General features: G+C 36.2%; 1 protein-coding gene across 3 annotated transcripts in view; it reads right to left on the reverse strand.

The window, feature by feature from the left end:
- Nucleotides 1–21,714, reverse strand: part of PTAR1 (protein prenyltransferase alpha subunit repeat containing 1) — a 48,270-nt gene that overhangs the window by 11,218 nt on the left and 15,338 nt on the right. The window contains exons 2-7 of one of the 3 annotated variants that reach the window (XM_049710934.1): nt 17,069–17,135; nt 14,391–14,446; nt 12,610–12,697; nt 7,921–8,025; nt 5,667–5,880; nt 221–525 (exon numbers count right to left, since the gene is read on the reverse strand). In XM_049710934.1, the coding sequence (XP_049566891.1) occupies nt 221–525; nt 5,667–5,880; nt 7,921–8,025; nt 12,610–12,677 (692 nt within the window). In that variant the 5' untranslated portion in view covers nt 12,678–12,697; nt 14,391–14,446; nt 17,069–17,135. The remainder of the gene's footprint in view (nt 1–220; nt 526–5,666; nt 5,881–7,920; nt 8,026–12,609; nt 12,698–14,390; nt 14,447–17,068; nt 17,136–21,714) is intronic. The other 2 variants (XM_033440202.2, XM_033440200.2) reach the window with 2 other exon arrangements.

The raw sequence follows: 21,714 nt of genomic DNA on the forward strand, positions 1-21,714 counted from the left end.
CTTGAGCCGTTGGCAAAGATCTGCATGAGGAACTTCATATTGATCATGACCATGAGGAGGAGTATATGGTAACACAAACTCCTCTGAAGCACTCAAGCAAAGTTCCACAATCAGATTACCATATTTACCCAAGTAGGCACGAGTCAGATGTAAGACCTTCTGTAGCTCTCATAAGGACACACACAGTTTTATGCAGGAAATAGATCTTTCTTTCTCTTACCTATGACACCAAAGGGTTTCATGTCCTGGGTAGGAATCAATAAGATCAGTGCTGAATTCAACTTCTTCTTCTAGAAGATGGGGAAGATTTATCCTTGATTCCTCTGCTGAAGCCACTGCTTCTTCATCTTTTGGAAGAACTATAGCTGGCTCACTTCTCAACGTATTTTGCTCCAATACAGAACCATCTGTCACAGTTTGGCTAACCAAAGACTTTAATAAAAACTGGCGGTAGTGAAATCCACTGTGGTCTGAAACATGCATGGACGCCCAGTGTTTAGTAGAAGATAGTTCATCAAGAAGAATCTTGTAGGAAGAAAAAAGGGAAGTGAAATGAGGAATTGTCAAAGGTTTTACTTTCTCCATTAATGCTTTGGATTTCTCTTCTGATTCATTTCTTGTTTTGACAACACCATTCCTACCAATATTTTGTATATAATGCCCAACACAGTGTTGTCATTTAGTGGAAGCTTGCACTTAGTGGAAGCTCAGTAAATTCTAATTTTCCCTTTCTTTTATAAAGTAATTGATTTTTTTTTTTTTTTTTTTTTTTACTGCCGCAGAATTTACGGGCCTTTCCCTAGACTTTGATCACATTCTGACTGGCACACACATAGAAAAGACAGATTCTAAAATAATGATAGACATTTGGGTGTTCATTTTCAAGTAATGCTTATATTGAAGGAAAAATATAAATTCAGAGATCACTTTGATGGAAACTTTCTTTTGCATTTAATGAATCTGTATTATACCTAACTTACTATTTGTTCAACAATAGACTCAATGTAATTATTTCTTCTTCACTGTAAGTGTCATCAGGGCAGAGACCATGTCTGTTTTGTTCACTACTTAATTCTAAGGGTTTACTACAAAAACATGATGCAAGAATAACAGGAATTTTCAAGTGCTCATGACTTTCACTATCTGTCTCAAACTTAACATCAATGATAAATGTCTTTTTTAAGTAGGTAAGACAAAATTCAGCAGTGAATTCTTTAAATCTGCAAACTAAAGAATTTCAAATGGAATGATAAAAAGAAAAGCAGCATTTATGAAAAAATAAGAGTGGGATTGCTGGATCATATGGTAGCTCTATTTTTAGTTCCTTGAGGAACCTCCATACTGTTTTCCATAGTGTCTGCACCAATGTACATCCCCACCAACAGTGTACTAGGGTTCCCTTTTTCCTACATCCTTGCCGACATTTGTTATTTTTGATGATAAACTTTTTGATGACAGCCACTCTGAGAGGAGTGAGGTGGTTTTCATTTGCCTATCTCTGATGATTATAATTTCAAAACATTTTCATCCTCTCCAAAACAACACCTATTCCTATTAGGAGTCCTCTAATTCCCCATTCCCCCTATCCTCTGGCACACACTAATCTGCTTTGCTTATTCTGAATATGTCATATAAATGGAATACTACTTTCAATCAGCATATTGTTTTCAAGGTTCACCATGTTATAGTATTTATCAGAACTTCATTCCTTTTTTATGGCTGAATAACAGACCACTGTATGGATATACCATATTTTGTTTGTCTATTCCTCAGATACTGGACATTTGGGGTATTACTTTTTTTTTTGGCTTTTATAAGTAATGCTGCTATGAACATTCTCATACACACTTTGGTATGAACATATGCTTTCGATATTTTTGGATATATACCTAGCAGTGGAATTGTAGGGTCATACATGGTGTTTCTATGTTTCATTTTTTGAGGAAATGCCAAACTCTTCCCCAGTGGCTGCACTGTTTCACATTCCTACCACCAATGTATAAGGGTTCCAATTTCTCTACATCCTTGTCAACACTTGTTATTGTCTTTTTTATTTTAGTCATCCTAGTTGTGTGAAATGGTATCTCACTGTGGTTTGATTGGCATTTCCCCAGTGGTTAATGCTGTTGAACATCTTTTCATGTCTTTCTTGGTCATTTGTATATCTTTTTTGGAGAAATGACCCTATGTGCTTTTTCAGGTGACACACGGTATCAGCTTTCAATTGGCTAGTAGTAATGAACTCTGTTCAACTGTGACTGTTTCCTTCCACCCCACCCTCAAATTAGACTATTTTAAAATTTTACTTCAGTGTATGTCCACTGAAACACACAAACATTACAGGGAACAAAAAATAGAAAATTAAGACCTCTCATAATTCTACTCCCTAGCACTGGTAAACATTCTTTATTCTCTAACCTTTTTTTTCTGACTAGAAAATGCATGCTTATAGAAAATATAAGAAAATATATCTGTAACAGCACTGTGTTTGTGTGTATAAATATCTGTTGAGCACTTACAATACGCCAGGTACTGTTCTAAACATGTTAAATAGCATTCAATGCTAATAACATAAAAAAAATTGTAGTAGGCCCATCTCTTATTTAGTTTTATATCCTTAACCTATAATGAACATTTTTCTTTAAATAATCTTCTAGAATATAATTTCTAGTAGCAATAAAATATTCCACTTTGTGATGGACTGTAATGTAATCAATCCCTTGTTACCAGAGGATTAGGCTGTTTCCAGTTTTTCACTATTATAAGTGGTATTTTTATATACCAAACTCCCATATTTAATATAACAGCCAGTGTTTATTGATTAGTATGAGCACTTGTGATAGCCACGTTATGTAGATTCTCCCACTTAATTTACGTCCCTCGATGAGGTAGGAATTATCATCATCCCCAATTTACAGATGAGAAAACTGAAGGTTAGAGAGGCTAAGCAACGTTCTTAAGGCCACACAGCAAATTGGTGGGAGAGTCAAGATTCAAATTACGTCTGTATGACCACTGAGTGGAGCCTTTAATCACCATATCATACTGCACCTCCCATTTTTTCTTTAGGATGAACTCCTAGAAGCAGAACTGCTAGATTAGAGATAACACACATTTTGCGGGGGTAACATCTGGTAAATGCTGCCATGTTGCCCTTTGGTAAGATTATACCAATTTCTACAATGCTTGTTTTTATACCCTTATCAATGCTGAATATCAGCACTTTAAAAAATCATTTTCAGTTTTCTAAGTAAAAAAATGCCACTCAGTTCATATGTATTTTTAAGCTGCTCTAGACAACTGGTACTTTTGTGATCACTTCCTCTAACAGGCAAAGCATAGTACATGATCTCCTAGCTGGGCCCAATGGCTTACAAGAACAGAAAGGGGATTTTGTAAATTCAGTGCACTTCACTGAGAGTGAGAGACAGTAGCAGTGGTGACAGGAAGAGTGCCAAGTCCCCCCAAGGGCAGAGGAGGGCAGACTGACAACATGTGAGGCTAGCAGTGGACCAGGGCAGATAAGTCAACACATTACTAACGCGTTGTCATCTTCAACAATGGATGGTCTCAAGGAACCAAGAATTTCACCTTGGCCTCATGTTTCTGATTTATGGGAATGCCACTTTAAAAGGTTCACATAAAGGCAGGAAAGTTTCCAAAGACCTCTCAGCTTACCTGGACTCTGCCTTCCTTTATCCTCAACCCTCCCCTTACCTCTTTCCACCTCCCACAGGATACCAAGTCGTGGAGCGGAGATGACTGGTTTTAAAGCACTCCATATCCGTCACAACCCACCAGATAACTTGAATTCATCCCTCCCGACACCCCCGCAGTGTAGCATCCCTCCCTCTGGCAGCTGTTTCCAATGAGCCCAGTTTGGATGAGGAGCCATTTCTGTGATCCCACTGTACCCGGAGATTCCCTCAGTTCCTGCAAGCGTCACACTGCTTTGTAACTGTCGGTATGTGTTTCTTCAACTAGATTTTTCAATTTGTTGAGAGCAAGCTTTTTGTCTTTATGCCTCACCCAGTGTATACAACAGTGTCTGGGAATGATAGGGTTTCACTACTTTTTCATGAATGAATTGCACTGAGTTGACCTAGCAAATTGGTAGGCAAGTTTCATCTAAGTTTTCTATCTATGGGGAGCAGAGAAAGGAACTAAAATTTAGTGAGCCTCTATTAGGTGCCCAGTACTTTATACACATTACCCCAAGTAATTCTCAGTAATCCACTGAGGCAGGCAGTAGAGCCCCTATCTTACAGATGAAAACATTAAAGCCTTACTTTACACACACAGCTAATAGGGCCAGAATCTGAACTCAGGTTAATGTGATTCTGTCTTTTCTCTTTCCACTCCATTAGGTAGCCTCCCCTCCTGAAATGCAAAGCCATGTAAACTGGAGGGAAGGGCTTCTCTTCCAGAACTGTTGGCTTAAAATCCCTCAGAAGTGAAGGCTCTCCTATTTATCCTGGAGGAATCTCTGGCTAGGACACAGAGAGGGGAGAGGGGAGAGGGGACCTGAAGGGAGACGTAGGAAGGGGGTGGTGAGTAAAAATTAGAGAATGCTTCGCTATTAATCTGAAAGCACCACATGAGGCATTCTGACCCCTTTAAATTGTCTCAAGCCTGGGAAGCTTTTAGAAGAGTACCCTAGATTCTTAAGGCACTGATACCACAAGAAGTGAAGAAAAAATAGAGAAGCTGTAGTATGTAAGAAGGAGCACAAGGATACCTGGCTCTCATTCTGATGGATAATAAATGATACAACCGTGGCTAAGTCCAAGCCATTAAAATTCTATGGAAACTTCCATCTCCTCATTTCTAAACTAAAAGGATTAGGCTGTGACAGTTCTCAACTGGCTCTGCATCCAAATAACCCCCTGAGCCTGTGAAAAATACTGATCTCTAAATCCTACCTTCACTTCAATTCAGTAGGCCTGGGGTGGGACACAGGAATTCTCAGGTAATTTACAGATTCAGCCAAGTTTGGGAACACCTGGGTGAGATCCTCTGTTCCCTCCCCAGCAGAGGAGATTGTGAAAAGGCAACCAGCTGATTTAGCACTTTAAGTCACAAAACAAAAGACTACCAAGAAAGAACAATTTCAGTTCCATAAGGTTTAATAATCTCTTCCTGTTTCAGGGCAAAATGAGTTATGCTCAGTCTTCCTTACTGCTTAAACCTGCTTTGTTCTACCAATGGACTAGCCTTAAGAGTGTCAAGGGCTCCCCTGGTGGCGCAGTGGTTGGGAGTCCGCCTGCCGATGCAGGGGACACGGGTTCGTGCCCCGGTCCGGGAAGATCCCACATGCCGCGGAGCGGCTGGGCCCGTGAGCCATGGCCGCTGAGCCTGCGCGTCCGGAGCCTGTGCTCCGCAACAGGAGAGGCCACAGCACTGAGAGGCCCGCGTACGGCAAAAAAAAAAAAAAAAAAAAAAAAAAAGTGTCAAAACCATGCTGGTGAGGAATGCAAACTTTTTAAAAAAAATTACCAGGGTTTCTCGGGAGGTATCAGTTCTTACAATCCTCTCCGGCCTACTGGGTCATTAGTTCCTCTACTTCTCTCTTTTAAAGCTCCTCTGAGAAGGAACTACTATATACTACCAGAAGATTTAAATGGCAGGCAGGAAGTATGCCTAGGGACATAGAATAACAGCCCTACCTTGACATCTAGCTTGGCCAGGTGCTGTAAAACCCAGATGCGATGGGACCAGGCATTATAGTTGCTTGGGTATCTCCCTGCTGCTTCACCACAGACCTCCATCTCTTCTCGTATTAGTTGCTGTGTCCTTTCTGCAGGAATTATTCCCAAGTTTCCTTTGGTCACAAAGGAAGGCAAGGAGGTTTCCTGAATTAGCTGTTGTAGCACCCATCGCCTGTTAAGGTAACATGTGGGAAAGAAATGAGGAAAGAAAATAAACCACAGAGGAAAACAACCAGAGTTTTCTTTATTCTCAATTTAATTTCCATTCATAGACAATGCAAAATAAAGCCCAGTTTTCAAACTTTTTTTGGGGGGGGGGTTGTTTTTGTTTTTAAAGACATAATTAATTTGAGCAGCACGGATATGGGTGGTGGCGGGGAATAAAGGACAAAGATTAAACAAAAAGCTTTCCGAAATGTTAACATTTGTCAAAAAGAGAATGTCATCAGTTCCAAAATGACAACTTCAAAACTTCATTTGGCCAGGAAATGTAAAGGCAACGTGTGTGTGTGTGTGTGTGTGGTGGTACTGTGTGTGTGGGAGGGGGTGATATTAATTAATGGCTGGTAAATAATCAAGAGGAGCATAGTTCACTTTTATTTATTTTTTAAGATTTTTTTTTGATGTGGACCATTTTTGAAGTCTTTATTGGATTTGTTACAATATTGTTTCTGTTTTATGTTTTGGTTTCTTGGCCGGTGAGGCATGTGGGATCTTAGTTCCCTGACCAGGGACTGAACCTGCACCCCCTGCATTGGAAGGAGAAGTCTTAACCACTGGGATACCAAGGAAGTCCCGGTTCACTTTTCATTATATGTGCATGGCTCATCCTACGTGTATTTGTTTGTTTGCAAACAAGAAGCTGTATTAAGCTTTCATGAAGCAAAATTTCTATATTATAGCACAGAATCTGGAAGGAAACAAATACAATATGATTAGTTAAACCACCAAGGAGGTTTTAAAATGTCTTTATCCACAGATTTTCCCTTTGTCTATTTAAGATTTTCACTAGCATACATTTAAATGAAAAGCACTAAAAAAGTGTCTCTAACCACTTAATGTCTTCAGGTTTTACAAATATTTTCTCATAAGAAAGCATTCTTTTTAGATTAAAAATTTCCAACCCAGGGTACAGAAAATTGAGTAAGAAAACTCATTTTGTCGTTTTCAAATAATAGAAGTTATTTTTAACAACCAAAACTTGCTTTATAAAATAATAAGCCAATAAATTGATGGCTGCATATTTAATAACTCCCTTCCCCTGCCACCACCCCTTTCCTAACCTCTATTCACACAATCATATATCTCTCTGTAGTCTGCTATCCCTATTTCTAGTAGGAAGAAAATACAGCTAACTATATCATTTGGAAGTAGCTGCTCTGCAAGGCTAGCCAAAGGCAAGATTACAGTTAAGAAACCTTAAACTGACTTTAAGATCCTAAAAATACTCAGGATGTAAGAAAAGTTATAAGGGGCTTAAGAACAGATTTCTTCAGAGATTCTCCTCACTGACCCCAACCAGTAAGCCTACACCATCTCATTTTAGTCAAAAGAGAGTAGTTACATGGGATCCAAGAGTAGGATGCTTCCAGATAGCCAGGATTTTGAAAAGAGTTCTTACATGCACTTTGGATATCTGCTTCAGGCCTTTAACCTAAAAATATTCTTTGCATTTACGGTCTTAGCAACTCTAGTTCAGCCCACACACCATTCACCTCAGTTGCCCTTACTTGGTTAATTTTAATAACCATAACCATCACCACCACCATCTTTACCAGGAACACACTTGAATGAATTAAATCCAAGTTTAATAAAACAAGTTGCTCATTACAGTTGAATATCTAAATGCAATTTCCATGATTGCTTCAGATAGTTAATAATAATAGCTAAAATTTACTGAGTATTTCATATATGCCAGGCACTATGGTAGTGTTTACAAGCATTATCTGATGTAAACTCAACCATTTACTCTGAGATAGGTATAATTATTATTCCCATTTTACAAATGATAAAACCAAAGCTTGAAGAGGTTAAACAATTTCTGAAGATCACATAAAGTGATGGCATCTAGACTTAAATGTAGATATAATTTGACTTTAGAATTCATACTCTGAATCACTGTGTGACCTGCTTCACATTCTGTGTTTGTTTTTTTTTTCTCCAGCCATTCTAAATTCTAAGTTAAGAATCCTATGGTGTAAATTAACCAAACCTGTGAATCCATGTTTCTGGACTCTTTGGAAACTTAGTTAAGGCCAGTTTTCCCAGATGTAAGTCCTTAATTGGATTTAAAGTGCCAGAGAGGATCAGCTCTTTTCTGTAAAAGAAAAATAAAAAGAACCATTACTTTGCCTTTCTACAGAAACATACTGCATGACTATTAATATAACCTCATTGTGAAGCAAATTTCCAAGAATAAAAAAAAGAAAACATAAAACTCTCATAAATGTCACACAGTAATCAAGAATGTATTCTCATAATCTTGAAATAACAAATTAAAAAACAGAAGCTCTTAAATCAACAGTGGAACTTTAGTTATCTATTTGGTAGAAGGCAAAGGGGTTTTCTGGCTTGTATCATTTCCAAAACTTACAAGGCCTGACTTCAGTATCTGTAGGGCAAATCCAATACAAGTCAAGAATTGTAGCTTCCTAAGTAGGACTTGATATGGTCTAGTTTGTTACCAAAAAACACACATACAGCAACACACTGGACTGAGATGTAGGAAAAAAATCGTTCATTCAATAACTACCCTAACAAAATTATTATTATTTTTTTTGGATTTTCCCTTCTACCTTTCCTCATATGCATATGTATTTTAAAATATAATTTTATATTCTGCTCTTATATCTTAAGAATTACCCCACAGTTCTATATAATCTTTAAAATGAACATTTTAAATGGTCAAATAGTTTTCATTCAGTAGCTATCCTGTAATTTAATGACCTTTCCCCCTGTAATTAGACATTTTAGGTTGCTTCCAAGTTTTTGCTATTCTAAAAGAATTCTGAAACAAAAATCTTTGTGCTTATAAGTTCTTTTGTTTGTACTACTACTTAGGATAAGTTTCCAAAAGACATATTACCAGGTGAAATACTTGGATGGCTCTTGATACACTAGACCATTCCTTTTTGAAATATAAACAGAAGTAAAAGGAATATGAGCTTTTTGTTGTTGTTTTAAAACTGTTCAAAGCTTCAGTGCAATTATAAACTATGTCACGCAAGAGTTCCACCTATTTCTCAGGTTACTCTAATTTAAGTTTAGATTTTCTCAGGTAAGTTTTTAATAATAAGCTCTGATATTACTGATTACACTCCTATTTTTCAATTTATCTACTGTTTTATAATAAAATTAGGTCACTTGCTAGTTTTTATTAACTTTAAAATGTCTTTCCTGTGGTAGGGCTGACCATTCATTTACTTTAGAGATGTTAATCTCAACAAAACCAGAGCCCAGCTCATATGTCTCAACTACTTAGATGGATTTAGTTCCTAAATACCACAATACATTTTCTTTCCAACAGCAATGTACTATTTCTAAAATTTTATTTGATAAGGAAAATAAATTCCTTTTTAATGAAAATACTACATAGTGATAATAAATACTTGCATTTTACAATCAATTTTATTTCAGACCAGTAACTTCACTCTGTAAAATAATCTGAAGTGATACCAAGGTTTATGACTGCTTTAAAAAATGATTTATTGACTATTTTCTTTCAATGTGCAGGAAATCTATGTCATTAAAAGAATATTTTAATGCAACAGCCAGTTATTTCTGCAGTTCTAGATCCCTTCTCTTCTGAAATCAGTAACGTTTTGTTCATACAATAAGTCAGGATACCTGTAGTGTAAAAGAAGGCAAAATATTGCTCTATGTAATTTAAATTACTTTGTAGAGCGCTTGTTTCTCAGAGTAGGGTCCCTAACTGCAACATCATCATCATTTGGAACTTGTGAGAAATATAGATTCTTAAGTCTCACCCCAGACCCACTGAATCAAAAACTCCAGTGGGGCAAAGCAATGTGTTTTAACAAGCCCTCCAGGGCACACTAGAGTTTAAAAACCACTACTGTAGAGAACTTATTGTATTAAGCCAAATTTTCATTTACTAAATTTAAAACCTCTCCTTATTTAAAACTGCCTACCTATATTCCCATATATGTCTGTATATAAGGGGAATTAAAATTCTTCAGAAAAGAGGAAGTTACCTTACAACTGAATCTTGACAAAGTTTTTTAAATAAGGGCCATCTCTTAATCTCTTTATTTTGAACAACAAAGTCATATTTGTGAAGATATCTTAGTCTGAAACAACCTCAATCAAAGGTATATATGGATGCTTAAAAAGATCGTCTGATAGAATCATTAAAAAAGGTAGCAAAATTTTACTATCAATTTAATAAACATTCCTAGGAAAGGACTGAACATTGCAGGCATTGGATCATTATAAAGCAAATTTTCAAAAGATCACTTGAAAAAGAAATACGGTAACTGGTTAAGTTATGGCTATCATATAACCTAGAGATCCAACAAAAAACCACCTGCTTTAATATATTCAAGTAGGAATCTCGTCTGAGATAAAACTTCCAGTCACACATGGATTTGGAAAGTGCTGTATCTGAAACAACTAAAATGTAAGTAAACACGATGTGCTCTGGAAAACTGTGCTAGATAACTCAAAAAATAGTTCTCGTGATGACAAAAAGTCACTGATGTCAATAAGCCATGTGAGAAGTTTGAACTGTCTAATGAAATGTGAGAGCAAAATGAAGAATTTATAAATTAAAATATTTCAGGTAACATGTTATTTTAAAGGTGTGTAACTATATTGAAAAATTAAATATCCTAAGAAGAAATTTGCTTATTTCATGTACTTACCTTAAAGTTTACAAATTGATATTAGCCTAAAAAAATCTTTTTTTTTTGGACTGTTATTGAGGAAATGGAGTATTGTCTTAAATTTGAGGTGACTTTATTTTCTGGCATACTGAATAAGCTGGGCTTCTATATTCATCCTAAAAGCCTTAGGTGGTCCATTGCTAACAGATGAAGGAGGCATTAAGTGAGGGTCATCAAATAAATATGGAAAAAACTAATTAGGAAAGGACAAGGCAGCTGTGTCATTTGGGATAGAGAGCAGGGTGGTAAGAAACAGTGCTATGCTACACATGCAACCTTGTTATGGGATTAAATTATGTGAGGGCTGACTTTTTTTTAAATGTGGGTGAAGGGAGGAGACTAAAGAAGTTTTAAGAAATAATAAAAAGTAGAATGATAAAAAGGAATGAGGTTTCTCACATAGCAGATTTTTCAAACAATAAAAGTTACTCCTTTAAAATTTTTGCTACACATTTCACTTACTAATTAAACAGTATATGAAAAACCTCATTACTTTCCCTTGAAGACTGTAGTTCATCACTATGAAAATCAGCTAGTGTTGGTTAAAACACACCCACAGGAGCCTCCAGGCCACTACTACATAGTACTTAGTACTACTACTAAGGTTAAGTAGTATGTTTTCTTTCTCTATATGAGTTCCTGTGCTTTTATATTTCTGCAAAGTTTATCTTATTTTATAAAGTTTTTATGTCTTCTCTACCATCTCAAACTATGGCTTCTCTCTGCTGTCACTCTATCCAAAATTTGTAGGAGACCAGGGGCCATGTGTATCATGTCCATGGCTAAATTTCAACTGGTTAGCCTCAGTACCTGGCATATAGTAAATACTGAATAAACATATGCCACCGTTTTTTCACCCCTTAATCTTCAGTTATTTTGTGTGAAATAACAATAATGATAATAATAAAAGTCATCCTCATAAAAACTACCATTTATTGAACACTTCTTCTGAATCAGGCAGTGTGTTAAGTGAATTACATATATTTTCTACTTCAATTCTCACAAAGATCCTGTATTATGTTAAATAATATGAAACTGCCAATATTCAATGTTTTGTTGTTTTTTTAAAATAAACCTTTTATTTTAGAATTCTTTTAAATTTACAGAAAAGTTCTTAAGAATAGTACAGAGAATTTCTGTATGGCCTGTACCCAGTTTCTCTTATTATTAACATCTTATATTATTACGGTACATTTGTCACAACTGATGAAGCATTGATAGATTAGTATTGGAAGTCCATACTTTATTCAGAATCACTTCATTTTTACCAAACATCCTTTTTGTATATCAGGGTCCCACCAGGATATCACATTATATTTGGTTGTTATATCTCTGTAGGCTCCTCTCGGTCCCTTAGATATACCTTGTTTTTGATGGCCTTGACAGTTGTGAGAGTACTTATTGGGTATTTTGTATGATATTTTTCTCATGGTTAGACTAGGGTTATGGGTTTTGAGGGGACCACAGAGGTAAAGTGCCATTTTCATCATATATCATGGGTACATAATATCAGCATGACTTGTCACTGTTTATGTTTATGTGAGAATCTTACCTGCTTCACACCACTTCTAGTGCTGAGCTTTATCTACCTCAGTCACCATCATCACTCACCTAAACTACTGCAACCACTTCTTAACTTCCTAACCGCTCCCTGCACTCCTACAGTCTACTTTCCACACAGGAAATACCTGTGTGGAAATACCTGGCTTAGGCAGTATACGCTAGATTCCTCCACTGTTCTTTTTGGGAAAAGATTACACTTTAAGGAGTGAAGATATATGCTCCATCTCTTTGAAGGGAGTTACCTAGATAAATTATTTGGAATTTTTCTGTATGGGAGAGTTGTCTATTATCTCTTATTTATTTGTTTATTTGAGCATTTCTTTTATCAGTATGGACTTATGGATATCCATTTTCTACTTTGGGGTATAATCCAATACTATGTTATTTTATTGTTCAAACTGTTCCAGCTTTGGCCAATGGAAGCACTTCCTTACTTTCTGTCTCTCAAAGATGTTCCAGGCTCATTTGGTGTATTTCCCGGCTTGGTCCTAGAATCAGCCATTTCTCCAAAAAGCCCAGCTCCTTTTATTAGAGAATGGTGTTAGAAACCAGGATCTGAAAGTTTGGATTTAATCATTTCTGATTTACAAAAAGAACAATTTTATATGGTACAACCCAATGTTACCTCAGTTTTACAGATGAGGAAACAAAAGCTGGGAGAGATTCAGTAACCTGCTCAAGGTCTCCAAGCTCAAAGTGTCTGAACCAAACATCAAATCTGCATAAAGTAAAGTTACTAATTAAATTTAAATCAATCTTTACTTTGAGTAAAGAATATGAATCATTGGAGCTTGGTGTCAGCTATTCTAGCTGCTCAAAGATGTTTTGCTTACTCTATGTTCACAGACTGAGGGAAAAATAGGACATTATTATGAAGTCAACCTCTTTCATCAATTAATTCACCAATTTTCAAAGCAAATTCAAAGCAAAAAAAAAAAAAAAGTACCAGTCATTTTTTTTCTAGAATCAGCCGGGTTTTTAAACTATATGCATCACATACTTTAATCACAGATCAGCTCAAAAACTTATTCTTGCCCTTGTTTTTCTTCCTAAGACTGCGACACCTATAAAGTGAACTACTGATATGTTACAACATCTTTTAGCAGTTTATAAATTCAGCCAAAGATCATTCAACGATTCCCAAAGTTACTGCAGAAGAAATGTACCAACAATTAAACATAAAATGTTGAGTATTTGATTTGTGAGAACTTACAGCATTATATCAGTTTATTTCCAAAGTTGTTTGTTTTTTGCTCAAAATGGACTCATGACTCTGTCTTTATATGTCAATCTTACCAATACAAATTAAAATTTACTAGAACACATATCTACAATGGGTTTCTTAAAAATCAAGATTTCCTTTCTACTCATCTAGCACAAAACTTACTAAATCATCTTACTAGAATAGCTTCAAGATTAACTATTAACATCACTGAAGTCAGATTTATGGAGCAACTTCCCTTCATAGGACCAAACCACACACAATCAAAACACAGTTTCAACAGAATCATTAAAAAAAAAAAATCACCTAATTCAGATTTTTTTTTTTTTTTTTTTGGCGGTACATGGGCCTCTCACTGTTGTGGCCTCTCCCGTTGCGGAGCACAGGCCCCGGACGCACAAGCTCAGCGGCTATGGCTCACGGGCCCAGCCGCTCCGCGGCATGTGGGATCTTCCCAGACCAGGGCACGAACTCGTGTCCCCTACATCGGCAGGCGGACTCTCAACCACTGCGCCACCAGGGAAGACCTAATTCAGATCTTTTATTTCACAGCTATGGAAACTAAAACTCCTGAGAAGTTAAAGGTCTTGTCCAAGGCAACTGCTAGTTAATTGATGAAACAGGACTAAGATTCATATATCTTAAGAACTAGGTTCTCTCTTCACCACTAAACTGCCATATAGAATATACAATGAATTATATGTGTTTGCGTATACACATTATGCTAGTAAGAATCTTTTTTTGTGGCAGGATTTTAAATTCCTCTGTAATGATGAGGAATCTGTGAACATAAATAAAAATGGTACTCCCACTTCTCTATTACACTCATTTCTTTTTCACTGAATTTAATTATTTTCAGTGCCCAGTCTGCAAACTGAGTATCTATTGTATACCAGGCACTAAAGTGTTAGAGGCTAGGGAAACAAGGAAAAAAAAAAAAAAAAGACATGGTCTCTACCCTTAAGAAAGCGCTCAGTTTTAAGTTTATAGTACCTTCCTAAAAGTCTCCTTTGTTGATTCTTCCTCATCTCGCAAACTCTAGAACAGCACTGTCCAATAGAAATATAATGTGAGTCATACATGTGAGCTATATATGTAATTAAAAATTTTCTAACAGCTACATTAAAAACAAGTACAAAGTAATATATTGTATTTAATTAATATACCCCAAATATAATTTCAACATGTAATCAATATAAAAATTACTAATAAGAAAGATATTTTACTTTTGGGGTACCCAGTCTTCAAAATCTGATGTGTAGTTTACACTTACAGCACATCTCAATGGAGACTAGTCATATCTCAAGGGCTCAATAGCCACTTGTGGCTAGTGGCTACTATACTGAACTGTGCAGCTCTAGAAACCTGTAGTGTCCCAGTGCTTAGTCTTTGGACTGGTTCTCTTCTAATATCTATACCCACTACTTCGGATATCTCAAACAATCTCATGGCTTTAAATATCATACATTTTCCAGTGATTCCCAAATTATATCTGGCCTAGAACTCTCGCCTGAACTTTAGATTCATACACAACTGCTTGGACACAAACCTAACATGTCCCAAACTGAACTCTTGACTTCCAACCACCTGCCCCCTCACGCACTTAAATCTGCTCCTCTTCCAGACATCCCCATTTCAGTAAATAGCAACTCCAACCTTTCAGTTGCTCAGGCCAAAAACCAGAGTCAATCTTGACCTTCATTCTCTCACATCCAATTTATCATCTGTGTCTTTAAAATCAGTTTATTAAATACAGTCAAAGCTTACATAGTTTATAAAATACAGTGAGAATCTTACCTGCTTCACACCACTTCTAGTGCTGAGCTTTATCTACCTCAGTCACCATCATCACTCACCTAAACTACTGCAACCACTTCTTAACTTCCTAACCGCTCCCTGCACTCCTACAGTCTACTTTCCACACAGGAACCAGAGTTTTAAAACATAAGATATTGTCCCTCCTAACCTTGAAAACCTTCAATGACTTTCTATCTCACCCCAAGTAAAAGTCAAAATTTCTTATTGCTGTCTTATTGACAGCAGCTTATGAAGATCTACAAAGCCCAGTGAGATCTGGCCCATCACTCTCTGGCCTCATCTCCTGTTACTCTCTCCCTCATTCATGCTACTCCAGCTACCCTGGCTTCCTTGCTGTTCCAGAATAACCAGGAACACTTCAGTCATGACTGAGGGCTTTTCCACTTGCTGTTCTCTCTACGTGGAATGTTCTTAGCCCAAAACTGACAGAGATTGATCCCTGGCTTCATGGCAGTCTTTGCTCAAATGTAGCCTATTAAAACTGCAATACCATTCCTTCCATTCTCTTACTGGTCTTCCCTACCTTCCTTTCCCACTTTTTCTCCATAGGATTAAGCAACACTTGATCTACCATATATTTCACTTATTAATGTCCGTATTGCTTTTCTTCCTCTACTAGAATAAAAGTTCCACAAGGACAGAGATTTTTGTTTGTTTTGCTCATGGTTCTATTCCCAGTGCCTAGGACCTAGCATAGAGTATACAGTTGATCAATAAATATTTGATGAATGAATGAACAAATGTTGTCAAGTATTGTTTGGGTTAAATGAGATAACATATAAAGTTGTAGTATGGTCCCTGGAAGAGTAGCCACTCATAAACATTAGTCTACTCCCTAACCACTGTGGAGATTTCCATGAAAGAAAATCAGAATTCTAAAATTTGTAAATTTTTAAAGCCTTCTATCTCATTCTATCCTTTCTCACTCTTTACTCTAAATATCTGATCATTATCAGTCAAAAGACAATTTAAAACAAATAATAGAGGTTACCTAAATTTAATAAAACTAGCTACAAATTTAAAATTCAGTGGGTATTATAAAACACTAACGTGGAATTAAAATTCACAGAAAATTGAAGTGTTGTTTAAGTCATCTTTAAAGATAAAGAGCTATAATTTATGGCTCTTTCCTATAGGAAATTTCAAATGAATTCACAATGTTCAACAGGACTTCACTTTTATTTATCTACAATTTGTATCCTGCTTTCCTCCAGGAAAATTTGTGTTAGTCTAAAGAACCACCAATTTTTAAAAACCATACATACTGTTTAAATGAAAATTTTAAGAAATGAACCTGGCCTGACTTTTAATATTTCTATAAAGTATTCTGTGTTTAAGGCGACAACAATCAGAATTAAAGAACTTAAGATACTAATAAGATGTGGTCCTTCTCCAAAATACTGAGTGCCAGAGACTTCAAATGATTTGCCCACAGAGGTCACAAGGTGACTAAACTAACAGTCTGTGACCTTGAATGCTCACTTTTACACTTTCTACTGCACTGCAATGCTTCTCAAATATACTAACCAATACTTTACAATACAACCAATTATGCTGATTCCTTCTACCCCCCTAAAAAAGGAAGATAAAAGCATGTATCAAATGGTATACTGTAATTCAACATGAAAATTTATATTTCAGGCAAGAAGTTTAGGGAGAACAAACATAAACATGCAAAAAGGGGCAAAGTGTATATCAGAATTGTCATGGAGATATTATAAAGAAGAAATAAGTTTAAGATGCCATGAATATGTGATTTATATTTCACTTTTCAAAAAGCTAACAATTCATGTGGCTTATATGTCTTCAGAAATTTGGGCAATTTCATTTTATCACTGATGAGAATGACGTACCTCACGTTCCACGCGGTGGTAAAGTCTGGGTTTAGAAGTAGCAGGGTGCATGTGACATCTATCAATTCTAAAATAAAGAGAAGTCATATTAAAAACAAACAGTCCTACCCTTGAAGGTGTGGCTTCTCTTTCTTTTAAGGTCCTCTTTATTTTATATATATATATCACATTATACTTATATCTCATGTCATAGTAATTTTAATGATAACTTTGTTCTAAGCTGTCAGAGACACAAAGATTATCGTCAGATACAAAGACATGAAGATTTTCTTCTACTTATAGTAAGTATAACTTTTTAAAAGTTGACACTGAAACCACTTTACAATACGTCTATAAAGAATAATCAAACTAACCTATTCATTCTTTTAGCGGTTTTTGGCACAAAAAAACACAATTTCTCTACCACTACTCATTTAATTTCACAAATATTTCAAGAATTGACTACGTGCAAATTTTCAAAAAGAAAATCACATATAATCCAACTTAGTTAACAATTCATTTACATTCCCCTGCAAAGATTATTTCTTACACACATTTTTACAGTTACAGCAATGATAAATGCACAATTTTGTTCTATGTTTTTCACTCAACATTATTACATATGCATTCTCCTATATTGCTACAGTATGCATTTTTTTTTTTTTTGCGGTACATGGGCCTCTCACTGCTGTGGCCTCTCCCGTTGCGGAACACAGGCTCCGGATGCGCAGGCCCAGAGGCCATGGCTCACAGGCACAGCCGCTCCACGGCATGTGGGATCCTCCCAGACCGGGGCACGCACCCGCTTCCCCTGCATCTGCAGGTGGACTCTCAACCACTGCGCCACCAGGGAAGCCCTACAGTATGCATTTTTAACAACTGCATAACAATCCTTCAGTTTAATATATTATCATTTATCTTCTTCTTTAGGCTGTTTCCTGTTTTGTTTTTACTGTTATGGATAATACTACTACAAACATTTTTAAGCATACTTTTTGTCTCATAGATTATTTTCTTTGGATATTTTTCCAGGAGTAGAACTACTATGTCAAACAATACAAATATCAGTATGGCTCCCACTAAGCACTTCCAAATTGTTCTCCAAATGGACTGTATCTATTTACATCGCCAAGAGTAACGTGAGTGTACTTATGTCCCTGTAACTTTGACCTATGTAAGTATATTTTTGAAAATGAATGTGGCAGATAAAAAAATTGTACTTTGTTTCTGTTTTAATTTACATCTTTAATTACAATTATTAATACATTTTTTGATTTTGTTTACTATTTTCTATTTTCATTGTATAGTCTATTCATATTCATTAGCTATGTATCTATCATGGTCTTGAATAAGCTCCATAAGCCTATATTTAATAAAACAGTCAGTAATATTTAGATATATCGTCTTCATTTTATTAAAACTGAAAAAAAGAATTTTAGGATTAAGATGATCAGCCTAGGGCATAAAACTAAATTACAGTAACCTCTACCAAGCTCATATTAAATGCTAAGTAAATAAAATAATAAAAACTGTTATAATTATTTGGCATTATTATGTATCAGGCACATTATTATTTTATTTACATTATTTCATTGAATTCTCACAATCATAATCCAAGATATTTGGAAATGGACATCTAGAGAGTTCAAGGAATTTGCCCAGAGTCACCCAATTAGTATGTGCAATGACAGCGTCTGACTGCTTTTAATAACTCAGTTATACTGCAGTTGAAATGTCTGTCAACAATAAATAATTGGGACACTCTCTAAGTAAAAGATAAACTTTTAAAAATCTAAGAGTAAATACACATAAGTGCATCCCTATAGTCATCTTAAAATATTTTAGTGAACATGAAAATCAATTATTCAATTCTCAACCATCTCAATAAGAGATTAACATTTATTGTGAGCCTATGATTTCATTACTACTGAATATATTATAACATTTGATAAATGAGCAACAAAAGGTAGGATTAGCACACATTTATTTTTTAACTTTATCGTCCTCATTACAAGCATCATGAAATGTCTAGATTACAAACATACTATATAATATCAATGTATATATTATATAATGTCAATATGTCTATAAGGAACAATCTAATAAACCTCTTCCTTCTTTTACTTTTAGTAGTTTTGGGCACTAATTTAACATTTACCAGGGAAATTAAATACAATTTTCTATACCATTATTCCTTTAATTCCAAAATATACCAAGTACTGACTATGTGCAGAGATTAAACTGGGCCCACAGGACTAAGAGAATGGATATTATGAGAAATGCAAGATCTGATCTTGCCTTCTAAAAGATTAACCTTTAGTTGGAGAGAATATGTAAACAATTATAAGGCAAACTAAAATAATTGTGAAGTAGAAACATATACCACATTTTGGGGACCACTAAAGCAGCTGCAATTAATTCTTACTGGAGTACCCAGGGAAGACTATAAATGAGTAAGACAGTAAAGGGCACTACAGACTGTGGAAAAAACTATGAGGAAAGGTAGAGAGGCAGGGAACTTCACACACAGTATGCTCTCAAAAGATTATGGGTACCCTGAGCGTGACTAAAGCTGAGGGTGCTGGAGAAATGTACCTGGAAAACAGAATCTGGTCCCAATGTCCTTGTCAGCCTGGCTTTCCATTACTTTCCCTTCAGGTGCTACATTCCACCTGAACCAAACACCCCCCATTCCCTAAACATACTGCCCATCTGCCTACCTTTTCTTCTCTGGCTATAACTCAGATTTACCTGCTTCCTATTCTCTCTGCCAGAAATGTCCTCCTATCCCTGAATTTAAAAGAAAAAAAAAAAAAGCATCTTTCTCTATAAAGGCCTTCCTGACCTACATGGTTGAAAGCAATCTTTCATCTCTATGTTCTGTGTATATCTTACTTTGTTACTGAACTTATATAAATATTATCCTCTTGATGAGACTGTATATATTTTGGATGCAGGTCCTCTCTAATACACCTTCAAATTAGCCATTCATTCATCAAAGATGAAAAAAATATGGCCTCTGCCCAAAAGAAATTCCAAGTCTGCCCACATCACAGAGAAGTGGTAAGAGCACAGGCCTTAAAGCCATTCTGCCTGGGTTCAAATCTCAACTTCTCCACTTACTGCCTACATAACTTAATGTCTTTGAACTTCAGTTTCCTTATCTATGAAATGGGGATCATAACATCAACCTTAGTGTTGTAAGCAATGAGATTCATCCCATTTCTCCATAGCTGTTTGACACACAGTTTGACTAAATAAATACTTGTTCAACTAAACACCATTACTACTTATCAAGAAATGAATATTCTCAACATCAATTAATCAAAGAAGTCAGAAAAAATGAGGCAGTTGTTCTTATTGCAAAGCTGTCTAAATTTCTAAACTTGTGTAATGAACAATAACAAAAAACCTCTTGGTTATTAAGTGGCTGTATGAAAATGTTTGTGCATGATGGGAAGGCCTCTGGAATTTTTTTTTTAAGTCCACAATTTTTCAAAATCCATTACACTTCCCAGATAATGAGATAAACTGGTATTTAGTTTCTTGGACACTCCCTTTCTGCATTAAAAAAAATGTGTATTTGACCAATCATAGTTGCTATTTGTTTGTACTTCTAATGCAACTCTCCTTCCCCACCCATAAATGCAGAGGAGTTCATCCTCCACAAGATACTTGTGTATAGCAGCACAAGGCAAAAACTAACACAGAAAATACCGAAGTCCCCACTTTTCACTTTGTGGATGTGTGAAGAGCACTTCTTTTACTGGAGGGTCTCCCCCTAGCAAGGCAACAGCAGCTGTTGGGTCAGAGCCCAGCTCTACTACTGACTGGGAAGTTCCGAGGCACATCAATCTTTCTGTGCCTTAGTGTCCGCCTCATACGTAAAACTGAGCTAATAATAGTACTACCTCACGGGTGTATTAAATGATTCATACCCGTGAATTGTTAGGACAATACCTGACACACAGCAAGCACGCAGTGATAACTCCTGTTACAAAGCCTGTATCTCCTAGCCCAGTTACAAATGATACTGGGATTGGATGCCACCAGAGGGAGGAAAAGAATCTCTTGAGCTGGCTGAGCAGCGACTGCTGAGTGGAGGGATCCTTCTCAAACCCCCCCTGTTCTCTAAACACACTTAAAACTTATCAACAGCCTTGGCCAACCACCAGTAATGCCTAGTAACACATACAGTCACATGCCCTTCCCCCTTCCTCTTTGATAAACTGCTAACTCTTCCTGATTCAGGACTTAAGTTCAGATGGGACCTCCTTTAAGAAGCATTCCAGTCAGATCCAAGAGGTGGGGGTGAAGTAGAATATCAGAAATGGAAAAGGGCCAATGAAGGAGAAGTAACTAGGTTATAAATATTGGACATAATTAAAGAATCCTTACTGAATTATATATATTTTTCTGCTCTTCTTCCTCACTGGCTCTGGATAAATGAGAGAAAGGAAACTAGTGTTTCTTGAGAGTCAATGACATGCCAGTCTCTGTGCTGGGTGCTTTACATACACTAATTCATGTGATCCTCATAACAACCCTCTGAGACCTGTGAGAATTCTCTTCTTTTGGTGTGGAACTAGGAAAAGGTTAAGTAATTTGCCTAAAATCACTGCTAAATGACTTCAGTGTGCTGATAAATTGAGTCTAAATCCAGCTCT

The sequence above is a fragment of the Orcinus orca genome, chromosome 6 (assembly GCF_937001465.1).
Source record: "Orcinus orca chromosome 6, mOrcOrc1.1, whole genome shotgun sequence".
Taxonomy (NCBI): domain Eukaryota; kingdom Metazoa; phylum Chordata; class Mammalia; order Artiodactyla; family Delphinidae; genus Orcinus; species Orcinus orca.